The following is a 14,066-nucleotide window of genomic DNA, read 5'->3' on the forward strand; positions in this document are numbered from 1 at the left end:
ATTTAACAAGAATGTAAAAAGACTTTTAGAAATCAAGACCTTGCCAAAGTGCTTGATACGCTGCAGATAAAAACAATTTCCTGTTCAGCCTGTTTCTTTTGCTTTTATTCAGAAGACAATGCTCTTTTCGATCCTTATGCTTACATATTAATGGATGTCTAATTTTTCATGATGTAATTGGACAGATGACTTTTCCTAAACCAATCAACATTTTCTTTGAAGATTTTCTTTTGTTTGCAAACAATAAAAGTAAATGTAAGCTTTTGTACCAGGTTCATCTCCTCTAAAAAGGAAATCATTTTAATTGAAACTTTTCAAATAAATCCTGACTTAAATGATTGTCTTGGTTGCTTAATTGGGATCTAGCAAAACCAAGGGACATGCCTTGGAGCCATATTTGGCTCTCATTGGCCAAAGAAAATCTCACAGAAATACACATTGGGCAAGAGATAGTGGAGGGTTCTGTCCACCACGCACGCACACAGAGACAAGATTTTGCATAACGCAGTTATAGACAAAAGAGACTATGGGGAACCAAAACGTGATTGAGAACGGTTAGGATTTCGCTCAGAAGAAATGGGTTAGCTTAGCTAAGAATTCCGGGCACCTCCGCAACTTTTGGAATTTCTCCTCAGCGTTTCAAATGAAAAGTGCCTCTCAAAACACCTGTCTCCTGCTAGCATAATTTACTGAGGTCGATCATTTAATCCTCACATCTTTTTCTGGACGCTACAAGGATGGATCCAATCCCACTCAGGGAACCACCATCACCCCTTCCACCGTATCTCCCTCCGCAAAACGCTGCTCTTCCATCACCGCCCCCTTGCATGTCTCCCACTCCACCCCCCAATTGCTTGATCTGCTAAAATTGCCTCCCCTTGAAGAAAAGGAGTAATTCGGTATTGCGCATCTTGCAACTTTCAAGGCCAACAGCTAAAAGACGGTGACGGCTTTAAAAAGGGCCTTAAGAAACATAGCTTCTTTGGCGCTCCGTCCGCCATTGCCCCAAAGCCAAATAAGCCAGTCAGCATGGTGTGAAAGGCTCTAAGCTTCAGTCAGGTGCAAATCCTGTGTAGGGCGCTTGCCTGCTGCAGGCGAGAAAATCATCTCAGGGGCCGCCATAAAGAAGAGGGAATCAAGCTATTTTCCAAAGCGCCTGAAGGCAGGACAAGAAGCAACGGGTGGAAACTAATCAAGGAGAGAAGCAACCTAGAACTAAGGAGAAACTTCCTGACAGTGAGAACAATTAATCAGTGGAACAACCTGCCTCCAGAAGTGGTGAATGCTCCAATATTGGAAGTTTTTAAGAAGAGAACGGACAGCCATTTGTCCGAAATGATATAGGGTTTCCTGCCTGAGCAGGGGGTTGGACTAGATGACCTCCAAGGTCCCTTCCAACTTTACTACTATTACTAACCTGGTTAGTATTATTATTATTATCATCATCATCATCATCCCAGGTCCACATTGCCCCGTTCTCTTCAGTGCTTCCCCAGTCCATGTCGTTCCACCTCCTCTGATCGTCCGAGCAACTGAAGCACAATGATACAATCGGCCACCAACCAAAACGGAAATGGATCAGGTTGCTGAGATTCGTACTCCCTCTCCCATTAGCTGTGTTGAAAGCAACAAGGGTCTTAAATCTAATCGCGGGGTATGTCGGGAGTTGTGACTCCAGGCGCCTTCGTTTTCACACCGTTTCAGTTCACTGTTATTGGACGCAAAGATGCTATCGCTCACACTTTGTTGCTGAAAATTATCCATCTATCATCTATCTAATCTCCCTCGTGCCTTCTATTTGAAATCTAAGGGGCAATTGCTCAGGTCAAGTGACCAGAAAGAATTAAGACCAGTGGCTGAAAGCACCCTATAACCATTCTTACATTATCTCCTGCACATAGATACACCTACACATCTTGCAGACATGTTTAAATAAAGTGTTTTGGGTTTATTTGGTTGATCACTAATCCAAGTATGTTCAACTCTTTAAGGAATTTGCTGGAGATCAAGTGTCGTCCATGTGTTTTGGGCAACTACCATCAGCTTCAATCAGCACAATCACAGTGGTGATTATTGGAAGCTGTACTCTAAAATATCTGAAATAAATCAAGGTAGGTTGCCTACTGTGCATTTAAATGCTCACAATGTTAAAAAAAATAGTTTTGAGTGTAGCGCTTAAGGCATCATGCTAGATACTGGGAGATGCATCAGACACCTGGCAAGAGTCAACAATGATTAGAAGGCACCCATCAAAAATGCAAAAATAAAAACACTGGTTGCTATCCAAGTTCTAGGTACTTATTTAGCACAGTGTTTGAACTCTGAATTTCCAACTTGTACCACTGTAGATACTGCATTTATATTTATTTATATTTATGACTAAGATTGGATTAGCCAGCCTACATTAAAAAAAACTACACTTAACAGTTTGATCTATTGATTTTCGCTATATAAGTATCTATACTTGCAACAAAGTTAAAAAAAAGTTCAAGACTTGATGATCTGACTGGGGGGAAGTTATTACAAATAAAAAATCCTAATTTTTTTTTATAAAAAAGCAAATGCAATTACTATCTTCTATTTCCCCCCAAGGGTTGTAGTTTGAAAGGAAATCCAATTTTTTTTAATATAACAGCTCATACATCAAATACACTGAGCATATAAATGATGATGTTCTGTGCTAGAAACACTCTCACCAAAAAAGAATGCAGAGAAGAGCAACAAAGATGATCAGGGGACTGGAGGCTAAAATATATAAAGAATGGTTGCTGGAATTGGGTATGTCTAGTTTAATGAAAAGAAGGACTAGGGGTGACAGGATAGCTGTGTTGCAGTATCTCAGGGGTTGCCACAAAGAGGGAGTCAAGCTATTCTGCAAAGCACCTGAAGGCAGGACAAGAAGCAATGGATGGAAACTAATCAAGGACAGAACCAACTTAGAACTAAGAAGAAATTTCCTGACAATGAAAACAATTAACCAGTGGAACAACTTGCTTCCAGAAGTTGTGAATGTTCCAACACTGGAAGTTTTTAAGAAGAGACTGGATAACCATTTGTAGGGTTTCCTGCTTGAGCAGGGGGTTGGACTAGAAGACCTCCAAGATTTATTCCAATTCCATTCCATTCTAAACCTCCAGGGGTCAATAGCCTGTGAGTGGTCGGGAATAACCTAAAATTAAGTCCACAATTCAAATCTCCACTCAGCTATGAAGATTGCAGGACCCCAGGCTAGCCTATTCCACTAGAGGGGGAGGGAATGGCAGGAAGACAACAGAAGAAAACACAATATTTATAATAATATTTTAAACTATAAAGAAGCTCATTGAATCTACACCCAGCATTTCCCCATTTAAAGGCAAACTACTCCACAGATCTATAGTTGACCCTTCCTGCATCATGTCATCAAAAATATATATTATGCCCAGGAGTATGGAACTTGTAATTCCCAGCAGCCCCAGCCATAAAGCAACCTCAGACTCTTTGCTCCCTCTTAAGCAAACTCTGTTGACCAAGTAGAATTGTCTATGTGGTTTGAATTTGTCCTAACTTGAGTTACCTCAGCAAGTTTCACACCTGGGCCATGGAAGAGATCTGCTTCTGAATCTGGTGGCATCTTTTAAAACTAACCCTTTTATTTAAGGCATAGGTTTTCCTGAACTGCATGTGCATTTGATGCCTTGCTTCACAGAATTAGTTTCAAAAGATCCCAGCAGACCTTTCTTCACATTTGAACAGGAAGCAAAATTAGAATTACTGCATGCAAACAAATAAAAACCAGCATTGTTACAGACAAGCAAAGACTGAATGACAGAATCATGCCAGGATAGTTTCATTTTATTCATGCAAGTTTTATTTCTGGGTGCAAAACAAGGGTTGGGATCAATCAAATCTGACACATTTAATTCTAACATCACCAATAATAGAGAAGTATTCCATTGTATCCAGTTTCAACCTATTTGGGATCTTCATTTCCTCGCCCTTGAGCATTTTCACAGTGACTTCTTTGGCATCAAAGCAGACAAAGAGCTGGAAGAAATCAAAAAGGAAATCTCTTCAGATGGTTTATTATACTGTTAGCTGCTATAAGATTCATGAGAGAGTGTATAGAGCAGTGGTGGCGAACCCTATGGCACGGGTGCCAGAGGCGGCACTCGGAGCCCTCTCTGTGGGCACATGTGCCGTTGCCCCAGCCTCGCCTCCCCCCATGACCCCCTCCTCACCAGCAACCCCCCTGGAGGAGAGTTGTCCACGCAGAGCAGCGCAGCCAAGGACATGGCAGCCAGGCAGCGTAGACAAGACTCTTCCCTTGCACCCCATTATGCACAGTTGATGCTGCAGGGCGTGGGCAGAGGGCGTGACCGCCATAGCGCTGCCTGGGCGATCTGCAGCAAGCCCTGGAGGCAGTGAGTGGCCCTGTGGGCAGGCGGGGTGGGGGATGGGGGAGCAGAGCAGGGGCGGGGAACGGGGTGGAGTGGGGGGCGGGGCCAGTTTTTGGGCACTCAGTCTCTAAAAGGTTTGCCATCATTGGTGTAGAGAGTTTAGTGTAGAGAGTGTCAGTTTGGTGTCATTTTTGAAGCATCAGGCTAAAAATTAGGAGACTGTGAACTCTAGTCCCAGCTTGGGCACAAAGTCATCTGGGTGACTTTGGGCCAGTCCCCCTCTCTCAGCCCTGGGAAACAGGCCAGAGCATGATCAGTTGTAGAGTTCAGTTTTCCTCTACCTGGTGCCCTCCAGGTCTGATAGCCATGCTGGTGTTTGAAGTCAACACATCAGGAAGATTCCAAGTGGAGGGGTAAGTTTTTCTTACCTTGAATTCTTCTCCCTGTTGGAAAGGGAACGCTGCATCCCCGACCTCCATACCCCATTCTCCACACGATTTGGAATTGCAAATAATGGTCCTAACATCCCCTTGGCTCTCAAAGCGGGGGTTGTAGTGAAGGACCAGCTCAGACTCATTCTTGCCCAAGTTGATGGCAAAACTAGGAAGAACAAGTTTTGATTATTAGTAGAGAGTCCAAGAATTCTATTGTCATATTCAGACCTCTACAGCCATGGTACATGTGCAAGTATAAAAAAGAAACCATAAAGACGAGATGTCCAGAGCAGCCCTATTTGCAAGGCTACTCTGTACTTTCATCTTTATTTCCCAATTCCACAGGAGAGAATTAAGCTTTTCTCTTCCAGAGTAGAAAATACAGTCCGACTGCATTAGAATAACTATCCAGCAATTAACCTCAGAGTAATTTGGGATTTGATCCAAAACTATCCAATTTATGAATACATGTTGGACCTTTGAGTCATTCAAAGGTTAGATCTGATGTGCCAAACCATGTTCACCTTCTCATTCTATGTGCCTGGCAAATTTTAACACCCTGCCTTCCCTGGATCAGTATTTTTCAATATCAGCAAGACGTGTGTGGATTTCAGCTCCCAGAATTCCCCAGCCAGCAAACATGGGAGCTGAAATCCACACTTCTTAAAGTTGGCAAGTTTGAAAAATCGCATCATGCTTGTACTCCACATGCACGTGCAAAAAAAAACAACCCTGAATTGCAGAACAATTCCAAGATCAAACTTTTTTTCACAACAAAGACCGATATGATTCATTTTCTCTGTGTTTTAAATGACTTGGAACTATAGTCCTTGAAGGATTTTACATTATTTGGCATTCATTAAGGGAATATCATTACATATGTAAAGACAATTGTGACATTTAAAAAAAAACAAACTACCCAGGTTCTCAAAAAAAAAAAAAATTACACCAAAGGAATGATACATTTAAAGGTCATGTACAGGGCCAGCTATCCACTGAACAAAAATGGATTCAGAGTATCACAGAATGAATTCAACCCAATAATTCAACCCCACATTCTTCATAATGTAACTACAATTCTATTATTGACAAACCTTTCAGCATCTATTTCTATCTTGGCTTTTACTTTGATGCAATCACCAGACCTGATTTTCATGTTAGCAACCAGTTGCTAAAAAAGAAGAGCATGGGATGAGAATAGCCAAACTTCCAGCCCAAAACATAAAAGAACATTAATCAACATTCTGTAATTAGCTCATGACCAGTGATAAAAAAAACTGAAAGAAGGGGAGGGGGAAATCAGGAAAGAAAACTTCCCCAAGGGATCATGTTTTTTTTTTTCTTTACACAAACCTTCTATGTAAAACAACATGCAGGATTTTACTGAGCAGATGATGATATATTAAGCACTTTTCAATTTGATTGTTTTTAGGAAAATAGCTTTCATGCAAAAAGCACTTGTTCCTCCTTTATGCTTAGACGTGCTTCCCTTGTTATTTTTAGTTTAGAGATTAAAAGACACTAAACACGTGTTATTTAAAAAATTACATGCAATACAAATTCTGGAAGTGTTTTCCCAGAAACCTAAGATTGTTTTTCCAGCCACTTCAGAGTTTCTACAAATGTTCTATTTCTGCTATAGACCATAGCCAGATTTTCACATCACTGATTTCACATGGTTTCATGAATAAACCACAACTGACTAGATTTGTACATCATACTAACCTATTTTTCTTAGTATTCCCAGGGAGACCAGAGAGGAGACGTGACTAGATAGCTAGTCATACTTTGTTGTAAAATCTTGCAATTCTGAAAATAGGAATTTTCTCTGTCTCCTTTACAGCCTGAGAAACTAAGGAAGGTCTCCTCTGAGCCTCATTCTCTGCCCATTATGGACTACAGGATATGCCCTCCCTTATCTGACCATTCTGCATTTCAAGGTCTTTCTCACATTCTATTACAATTTGCTGTACAAATGTTTGGGTTGGACATGTTTAAAGCTAAGCAAACCTAATTAAAGTTTAGCGTAATGCATGAATGTGGTTTTGTTTAGGCTAAGTCCTGTAAACTTAATTGCTCATAAATAACGTTTCCTAGATAGGTAGAAAACATCTAGTATACATGACACTCAATACAAACAGCTTTCCATTAAAGATTATGCAAGGAAAAGAGGAAAAACAAGCTTGCAATTCAATATGAAACAGCAGCTGTATTGAAAGCCAAGTGATCAAGTAATTGGGCCAATTTCAGATAGTTTAGCTCAGTGGTTCTCAACCTTTTTAATGCTGTGACCCCCAACCGGTCGTAAGTCGAGGACTACTCAACCGGTCGTAAGTTGAGGACTACTCAACTGGTGCAGCACCGTTTGCAGAATGGGACTTTTGGCGGGCTCAGCAGGGCAGAGACAGCCTGGACAATTCCTATTGGCTTTTGAAAGCCAATAGAATTAGACTCTATTCAAGAGAGTCTATTCTATTGGCTTTCAAAAGCCAATAGAATAAAAGGGAGTAGCACAGCTAAGGAAAAGGGGGAAAAAATGGCGGACTGCGTTGTTTGGCGACCCCCATGAAATGGTCGTTCAACCCCAAATGGGGTCCCGACCCACAGGTTGAGAACCACTGGTTTAGCTTGGAAAGTATAAAGCATTTATGCAAAGGCATTTAGGAGAAAGTTCTTACATATCATGCATATTGCAGAGAAAAAATATTTTCTCCTCTTCTCACAATGGGAAGCCAAGTTTTGCTAAGGAGAACAGTTAGAGATCCAAAGCAGTGGGCAATATCTTTTCATTACGTAATCCAATTACCCCCCACATAAGGATAATATTCAATTCACAACACTCTCAGAATGGATTGGATCAAAAGGTGGAAAAATAACCCAACAGGCTGGGTCAATTACTCTCAGTGTCTGATGCACTACAGCAGTGTTTCCCAAACTTGACAATTTTAAGGCATGTGGACTTCAACTCCCAGAATTCCACAGCCAGCGTTGCTGGCTGTGGAATTCTGGGAGTTGAAGTCCTCATGCCTTAAAATTGTCAAGTTTGGGAAACACTGCACTACAGCCGTGTTTCTCAACTTGGTTAGTTTAAGATGGGAGTCGAAGTCCACCCACTTTAAAGTTGCCAAAACTGAGAAACACTTCATTGTAGACTCTCCCACCAGGGCTGTGGAAGAAGAAGAAATTTGCCCTGGTGCATTTTTCTCCAATCTGGGAAAACAAAAATCTGACCGAGATGGACCACTCCCTTTAATGTTCTCTTCCGTATATTTTAACAGGAGCTCCATGTAACTTTTGCACTTCTGAAAAAATGCTAACTTCTTTTACACCAAAGTTCTAATCTAAAGCAATGTTTTTCAACTTGGGCAATTTGAAGGTTTGGTGGACTCCAACTCCCATGCTGGCTAGGAAATGCTGAGAGTTGGAGTCCAGCCGTTTTTAAGTTGCCAAGCCTCAAAACCACCGCTCTAAACAGGATAATCATATTACTCCCATCACTTCTCAGCTGCGCAACATCAGCACTTCTGGACTCGAGGAAAAAACAAACAAACCCTACATTGCCTTTTCTACTCACCGCTGCCATCGTTTTGTCGATTTCTCAGAGAAGTCGCAGCACGCTGCGCAAATCAAACCAACACCCGTGATCGTCCCAGGCTGTTTTCCCGCAATCTTGAAATAGCTTTCAGCTGCAGGTGCTTTTTTTTACTACCAGCCAATCAGGAGCGAAACGCCGAGCACCAATTAATGAGATGGAGAAACGGATCTACAGCGTTTTCCAGGTGAGATACGAGCGTTCGTGAATGGAACGGTGAGAGGGCGTGTGCTTGCACGTGTGTTAAATAGACATTAAAAAATAGAAGTAATAAAAGTGTTTGCAATCTCTACGACCTATTCCTGGCTTGGAGAAAAATCAATCTTTTTTTTTTTTATAGAGAGAGGGAAAGGTCCACTTAGACTACAACTCCCAGAATTCCTCTTGATCATACCCAGGAATGTTTTTTATGGCCTGGGGAGGCAAAAGGAGAGCCATATGACTACAGTTCCCAGCAGACTTTCGGAGCGTGTTGCAGATTGGCTGCATTGGGGGCGGGTCTAGATTTGCAATCCTAGGGCTCAAGAAGAACCTCTTAAGGCAGCGGTTCTCAACTTTCCTAATGCCGCGACCCTTTAATACTGTTCCTCATGTTGTGGTGACCCCCCCCCCAACCCCTCCCCATCCAGCTCTGCCCAGCCTGGTTGGGAGAAGCGCCATTCCTCTCCCTCTTCCTCTCCCATTCCTCTCCCTCTTTCTCTCTCTCTCTTTCCTCTCTTTCTCTTTCTCTCTTTTCTCTCTCTTTTCCTGTTTCTCTTTCCTCTCTTTCTTTCTCTATCTCTTTCCTCTTTCTCTTTCCTCTCTTCTCTTTTTCCTCTTTTTCTTTCCTCCCTTTCTTTCTTTCTCTCTTTCCTTTCTTTTCCTGTTTCTCTTTCCTCTTTCTCTCTTTCTCTTCTCTTTTTCCTCTTTCTCTCCTCCCTTTCTTTCTCCTCTTTTCCTTTTCCTTTCCTCTTTTTCTCTTTCCTCTCCCCCTTTCTTTCCTCTCTTTCTCTTTCCTCTCTCTGTTTCCTCCCTCTTTCTGTCTCTTTCTCTTTCCTCTCTCTCTTTCTCTTTCCTCTTTTCCTCTGTTTCTCTTTCCTCTCCCTCTCCCTCTCTCTCTCTCTCTCTCTCTCTCTTATGGCAGCATTGTCGGGGGGTCCCTGCCGGCCCTGGCCCGGCCGCATCCTCAGCCAAACGGGCTGGGAGGGGGAGCAGGATGGGAGGCAGCGGCTCCGGCGGCACGGCAGCATCATCAGGGTTCCTCACCAACGACCCTGGCCCGGGCCACCCCGCCGTGTCCTCAGCCGAACAGGCAGGGAGGGGAAGCAGGACAGAAGGCTCCGGCGGCAGCACGGCAGCATCATCGGGGTTCCTCGCTGCCGCCCCCGGCCTGGCCGCTGCCCCGCCGCGTCCTCAACCAAATGGGAGGGGGAGCAGGACGGGAGGCAGTGGCTCTGGCAGCGGCACGGCAGCATCATCGGGGTTCCTTGCTGCCACCCCTGCCCCGCCGCCACCCCCGCCGTGTCCTCAGCCGAACAGGTGGGGAGGAGTAGCAGGACGGGAGGCAGTGGCTCCAGCGTTGGCGCAGCATGGCAGCATCGTCGGGGGTCCCCGCCGCCCCCAGCCCAGCTGCCGCCACCGCTGGGACTCTGCGCTGCCCAGCCTCATCCTCCATCCATCGATGTAGCCGCAGTGGGGGCTGGTCCCGCGCGGTCCCTGCCAGCCCGGCTGCTCCCCCCAGGCACCCCTCTTGCCCTGACGCCCGCGCGAGCCGCCTTGGGGGCAGCAGGAGGAAGAAGGGGAGGAGGAAGTGGAGGGCAAGGAAGCCGCCGCTAGCACCGGGCCCTAGGAGACGGCTCTCCTATCTTTGCTGCATCTCCTTCTTCCTTCGCGGCAGCCTGGACTCCAGCGCACCTTCTCGGGCAGCAGGTCCAATGGTCAGGCTGGCTGGGGATTGCAGGGGCTGGTCTCCCTTGGGCTGCGGCTTGCGGGAGGGCTGGCCCGCTCAGCGGAGCCTCCAGTGGGCTGCTCCCAGCAGGGATCCCGGGGCTTCCCAGGGCGGCTCCAAGGCCCTGGCCGAGCTTCTCCCAGGGGGTGGGGCACCCGAGCACAGGGCCAATCAGGAGCCGTGCAGGACGTAAGTCCGCGTGAGAGAGAGAGAGAGAGAAGGGAAGCGAAAGTGCCTCTCTGTCTCTCTCTCTGCAAATGGCAGAGGAGGCCATGCGGAGACGGATGCAGAGCAGTGTCTCGGTTCCTAAGACCATTGGAAATATGTGTTTTCCAATGGTCTTGGGGAACCCCTCTGAAAGGGGTCGCGACCCGCATCTTAAGGGGAGGGGGTGCATTTTTGCAAAGGGCACCAGGTTTTACGCAGATCAGAGGTGGAAATGTTAATTATTCCTATTAAATGAAATAATTACAAGGGAACCCTATGAAGAGACTGCAGCCAGAACTACAAGCAAATGGACACCTCAGCTGCAAACTTCAATTAAGTGTTAGCGGACAGGAAAAAGACAATAAGGAAAATAGCCAAGATTTCTTTAAAAATTAATGTTTTGTAATTCCCTCCAAATATTAGTGCTATCATTAAGATTTCTCACGGCAAATAAAGACCTTAAATCCAGATTTGCAGATTTAAACTATAACACATTCAATATTTATCTGCTGAATCGCTGAGACGGGCTTAGAGTAAAAGGGATTTACACAGCACAGAAAATTTTGGAAGTGATTCCCTACAGCAGTGATGGCGAACCTTTTAGAGACCAAGTGCCCAAACTGCAACCCAAAATCCACTTATTTATTACCGGGTGCCAGGTGGGTGTGGCCCACTCGGTGGGCGTGGCTGTGGTGGTCATGGCAGACTGGGTAGGCGTGGCCATGGTGGGCATGGTCACCTCAATGTTGCTCATGGGGAGGGATGCCTGTGGGGGCCGGGCCGGGTTCGGGGAAATCCAGGGGGTCTCTTGCAGGTAGGGCAGTGGGCAGGAGGCTCCCACCATCGGCCTTCGCACACTGAGGCCAGCGAGTGTATGGGGGCCAACAGTGTCTGTCAGCATCCAAAGCCTGCTGGATCCTCGACCGGCGCACTCTGGGGCTCCGTAGTCCGCCACCAGAAGTTCAGAGAAGCCGCCTCTGAGCTGGACAGATGGCCGACAGCTGAGGAGGCGATGTACTGGGTCATGCCCAGGAAAAAGAGAGCATGTGAGGCCAGGAGGGATGGGACAGGGGGGAAACCAGCCATGCTGGGATGCATCCGGCCACGTGGGACCTCGGTGAGTTAGCAGGCGGCTAGTTGAAGAGGGATGGTTGCCATCTCCGGGGCATGGTATGCGTGCCCACAGAGAGGGCTCCGAGTGCCGCCTCTGGCACCCGTGCTATAGGTTCGCCACTACTGCCCTACAGATTTCTTTTTGCCAAGGTGTATAAAAATGGTAGACGTATTGCTGGCTATAGAGAGAAAGAGATATTAGTCCATCCGCAATTGCCTGAAAGCCAAATAAGCCGGTCAGCATGGTGTGAAAGACTCTAAGTTTCAGTCAGGTGCAAATCCTGCATAGGGTGCTTCTCTGCTGCAGGCCAGGAAATCATCCCAGGTACACATTGCCCCGTTCTCTTCAGGGCTTCCCCAGTCCATGTGGTTCCACCTCCTCTGATTGTCCGAGCAACTGAAGCACAATGATACGATTGGCCGCCAAGCAAAAGAAAAATGGATCAGGTTGCTGAGATTCATACTTCCTTTCCCGTTAGCTGTGTTGAAAGCAACAAGGCTCTTAAATCTAATCACGGGGTATGTTGGGAGTTGTCACTCCAGGCACCTTCCTTTTCACACTGTTTCAGTTCAGTTATTAGACGCAAAGATGCTGTTGCTCACACTTCGTTGCTGAAAATTATCCATCTATAATCTATCTAATCTCCCTCGTGCCTTCAATTTGAAATCTAAGGGGCAATTGCTCAGTCAAGTGACCAGAAAGAATTAAGACCAGTAGCTGAAAGCACCCTATAACTGTTCTTACACTATCTCCTGCACATAGATACACCTACAAATCTTGCAGACACGTTTAAATAAAGTGTTTTGGGTTTATTTGGTTGATCACTAATCCACGTATGTTCAACTCTTTTTGGAATTTGCTGGAGATCAAGTGTTGTCCGTGTGTTTTGGGCAACTACCATCAGCTTCAATCAGCACAATCACAGTGGTGATTGTGGAAGCTGCACTCTTAAGATAACTGAAATCAAAATAGGTTGCCTACTGTGCATTTAAATGCTCACAATGTTAAAAAAAAATAGTTTGAGTGTAGAGCTTAAGGCACCAGGCTGGGAGATGCATCAGGCACCTACCAAGAGCCAACAATAATTAGAAGACACCCATCAAAAATGCAAAAATAAAAACACTGGTTGCTATTTAAGTTCTAGGTATTTATTTAGCAGAGTGAATTCTGAATTTCCAGTTTGCAGCACTGTGGATACCGCATTTATATTTATGACTAAGATTGGATTAGCCAGCCTACATTAAAAAAGTACACCTAAAGAGTTTGATCTACTGGCTATCACTATATAAGCATCTATGCTTGCAACGAAGTTGAAAAAAGCTCAAGACTTGATGATCTGAATGGGAGAACGTTATTACAAATAAAATATTCCTATTTTTGAATAAAAGCAAATGCAATTACCATCTTCTATTTCCCCCCAAGGGTTTGTAGTTTTATAGTAGAAAACAAATAATAAAGCCATCCTTGTTTGCAGCTCTGCACCAGTTTTATATCAAACACCTGGGGGAAACAAGTTTATTTTCTAATTCCTACTTCCTTTTGCCATTAGAAATAAAGCTGGTTTTGCAAATGAAGGCAAATATATATGTCCCAGGAAAATGTTGCAGGATCCAATCTGAATCGATCACTGGGATCAGAGGTTTTTTGTTCTAAGTTTTTGGATTGGTGCTGGAGCCCATCCTCATGAACTTCTTAATCTCCAGGATGTGTGCACACATGCTGGAGATTAAGAAATTCCCTGAGGATGGACTCTAAGCACAAGTCTCAAAGCTTGGAAGAACAAACCTCTGGTCCCAGGGACGGACTCAAGTTCAGATCCTGCAAAACTGGTTTTGTTTGTGGTCAAAGATTCAGCAAGGCAACACTGAAATTCAGGCTGAGCTTTTGCTCTACTATTTACTACAATTCAATCAATCGTGGAACCTTAAAGATTAAACACTTGAGCTGAGCTTGATAAAGTTTTTTATTAAAATCATAAAGTGAGTATTTTTGACTGTAGAAAAATCATTATCATTATCTGTCTTGAATTGCCCTATTAGGATTGGTAATTGTTATCCTTAAGCTCAAAGGCCTTTCTTAAATTATGGGAAGCATTTTCACTTCATTTGGGGAACGGTTCCCCTCCTGTGCTTTTTTGTAAAAAATTAAGAGCCAATGGGAGAAGTCTAATTTGAAATGTGATTGTATACTCCAAAAATTCTGTTATTCAGATGAATGCAGACCACTTCCTCCCCAGTATACAAGCTTCACACATGTGAAATAGTTTTTAGCTTCATGATTTAGATGTATTTAAAGCTTTATTTGTCTAATTTATTAAATTTGTATATTTGAGAAAGAAAAAATTCTGACTTTAGACATTTAGAATTCTGTTTAACCCTTGAGATGGGGCCTGGGATAAGTTAAAAATATCCCT

At 44.3% G+C, this 14,066-nt stretch overlaps 1 protein-coding gene across 1 annotated transcript; it reads right to left on the reverse strand.

Moving 5' to 3' along the window:
- Positions 1-3,827: 3,827 nt before the first annotated feature.
- On the reverse strand, positions 3,828-8,975 carry LOC120313440 (galectin-1-like). The gene is made up of 4 exons (XM_039355354.1): positions 8,388-8,975; positions 5,908-5,984; positions 4,808-4,979; positions 3,828-4,026 (listed from the first exon to the last, which is right to left on the reverse strand). The coding sequence occupies exons 1-4, from the start codon at positions 8,394-8,396 to the stop codon at positions 3,880-3,882; spliced, it is 405 nt and encodes a 134-aa protein (XP_039211288.1). The 5' UTR covers positions 8,397-8,975; the 3' UTR covers positions 3,828-3,879.
- Between the last annotated feature and the right edge of the window lie 5,091 nt (positions 8,976-14,066).

The sequence above is a fragment of the Crotalus tigris genome, unplaced genomic scaffold (genome assembly GCF_016545835.1).
Source record: "Crotalus tigris isolate CLP2741 ecotype Arizona unplaced genomic scaffold, ASM1654583v1 scf7180000018682.9941245338:1185362, whole genome shotgun sequence".
Lineage (NCBI taxonomy): Eukaryota > Metazoa > Chordata > Lepidosauria > Squamata > Viperidae > Crotalus > Crotalus tigris.

Bases quoted from the DNA above. Each gene is read 5' to 3' on its own strand.
- LOC120313440 (XM_039355354.1), bottom strand. The intron at 4,980-5,907 runs GTTTGTCAATAA...TGTTCTTCCTAG, and splicing joins ATAGAAATAGATGCTGAAAG to TTTTGCCATCAACTTGGGCA. The intron at 4,027-4,807 runs GTAAGAAAAACT...GATTTCTTCCAG, and splicing joins AACAGGGAGAAGAATTCAAG to CTCTTTGTCTGCTTTGATGC.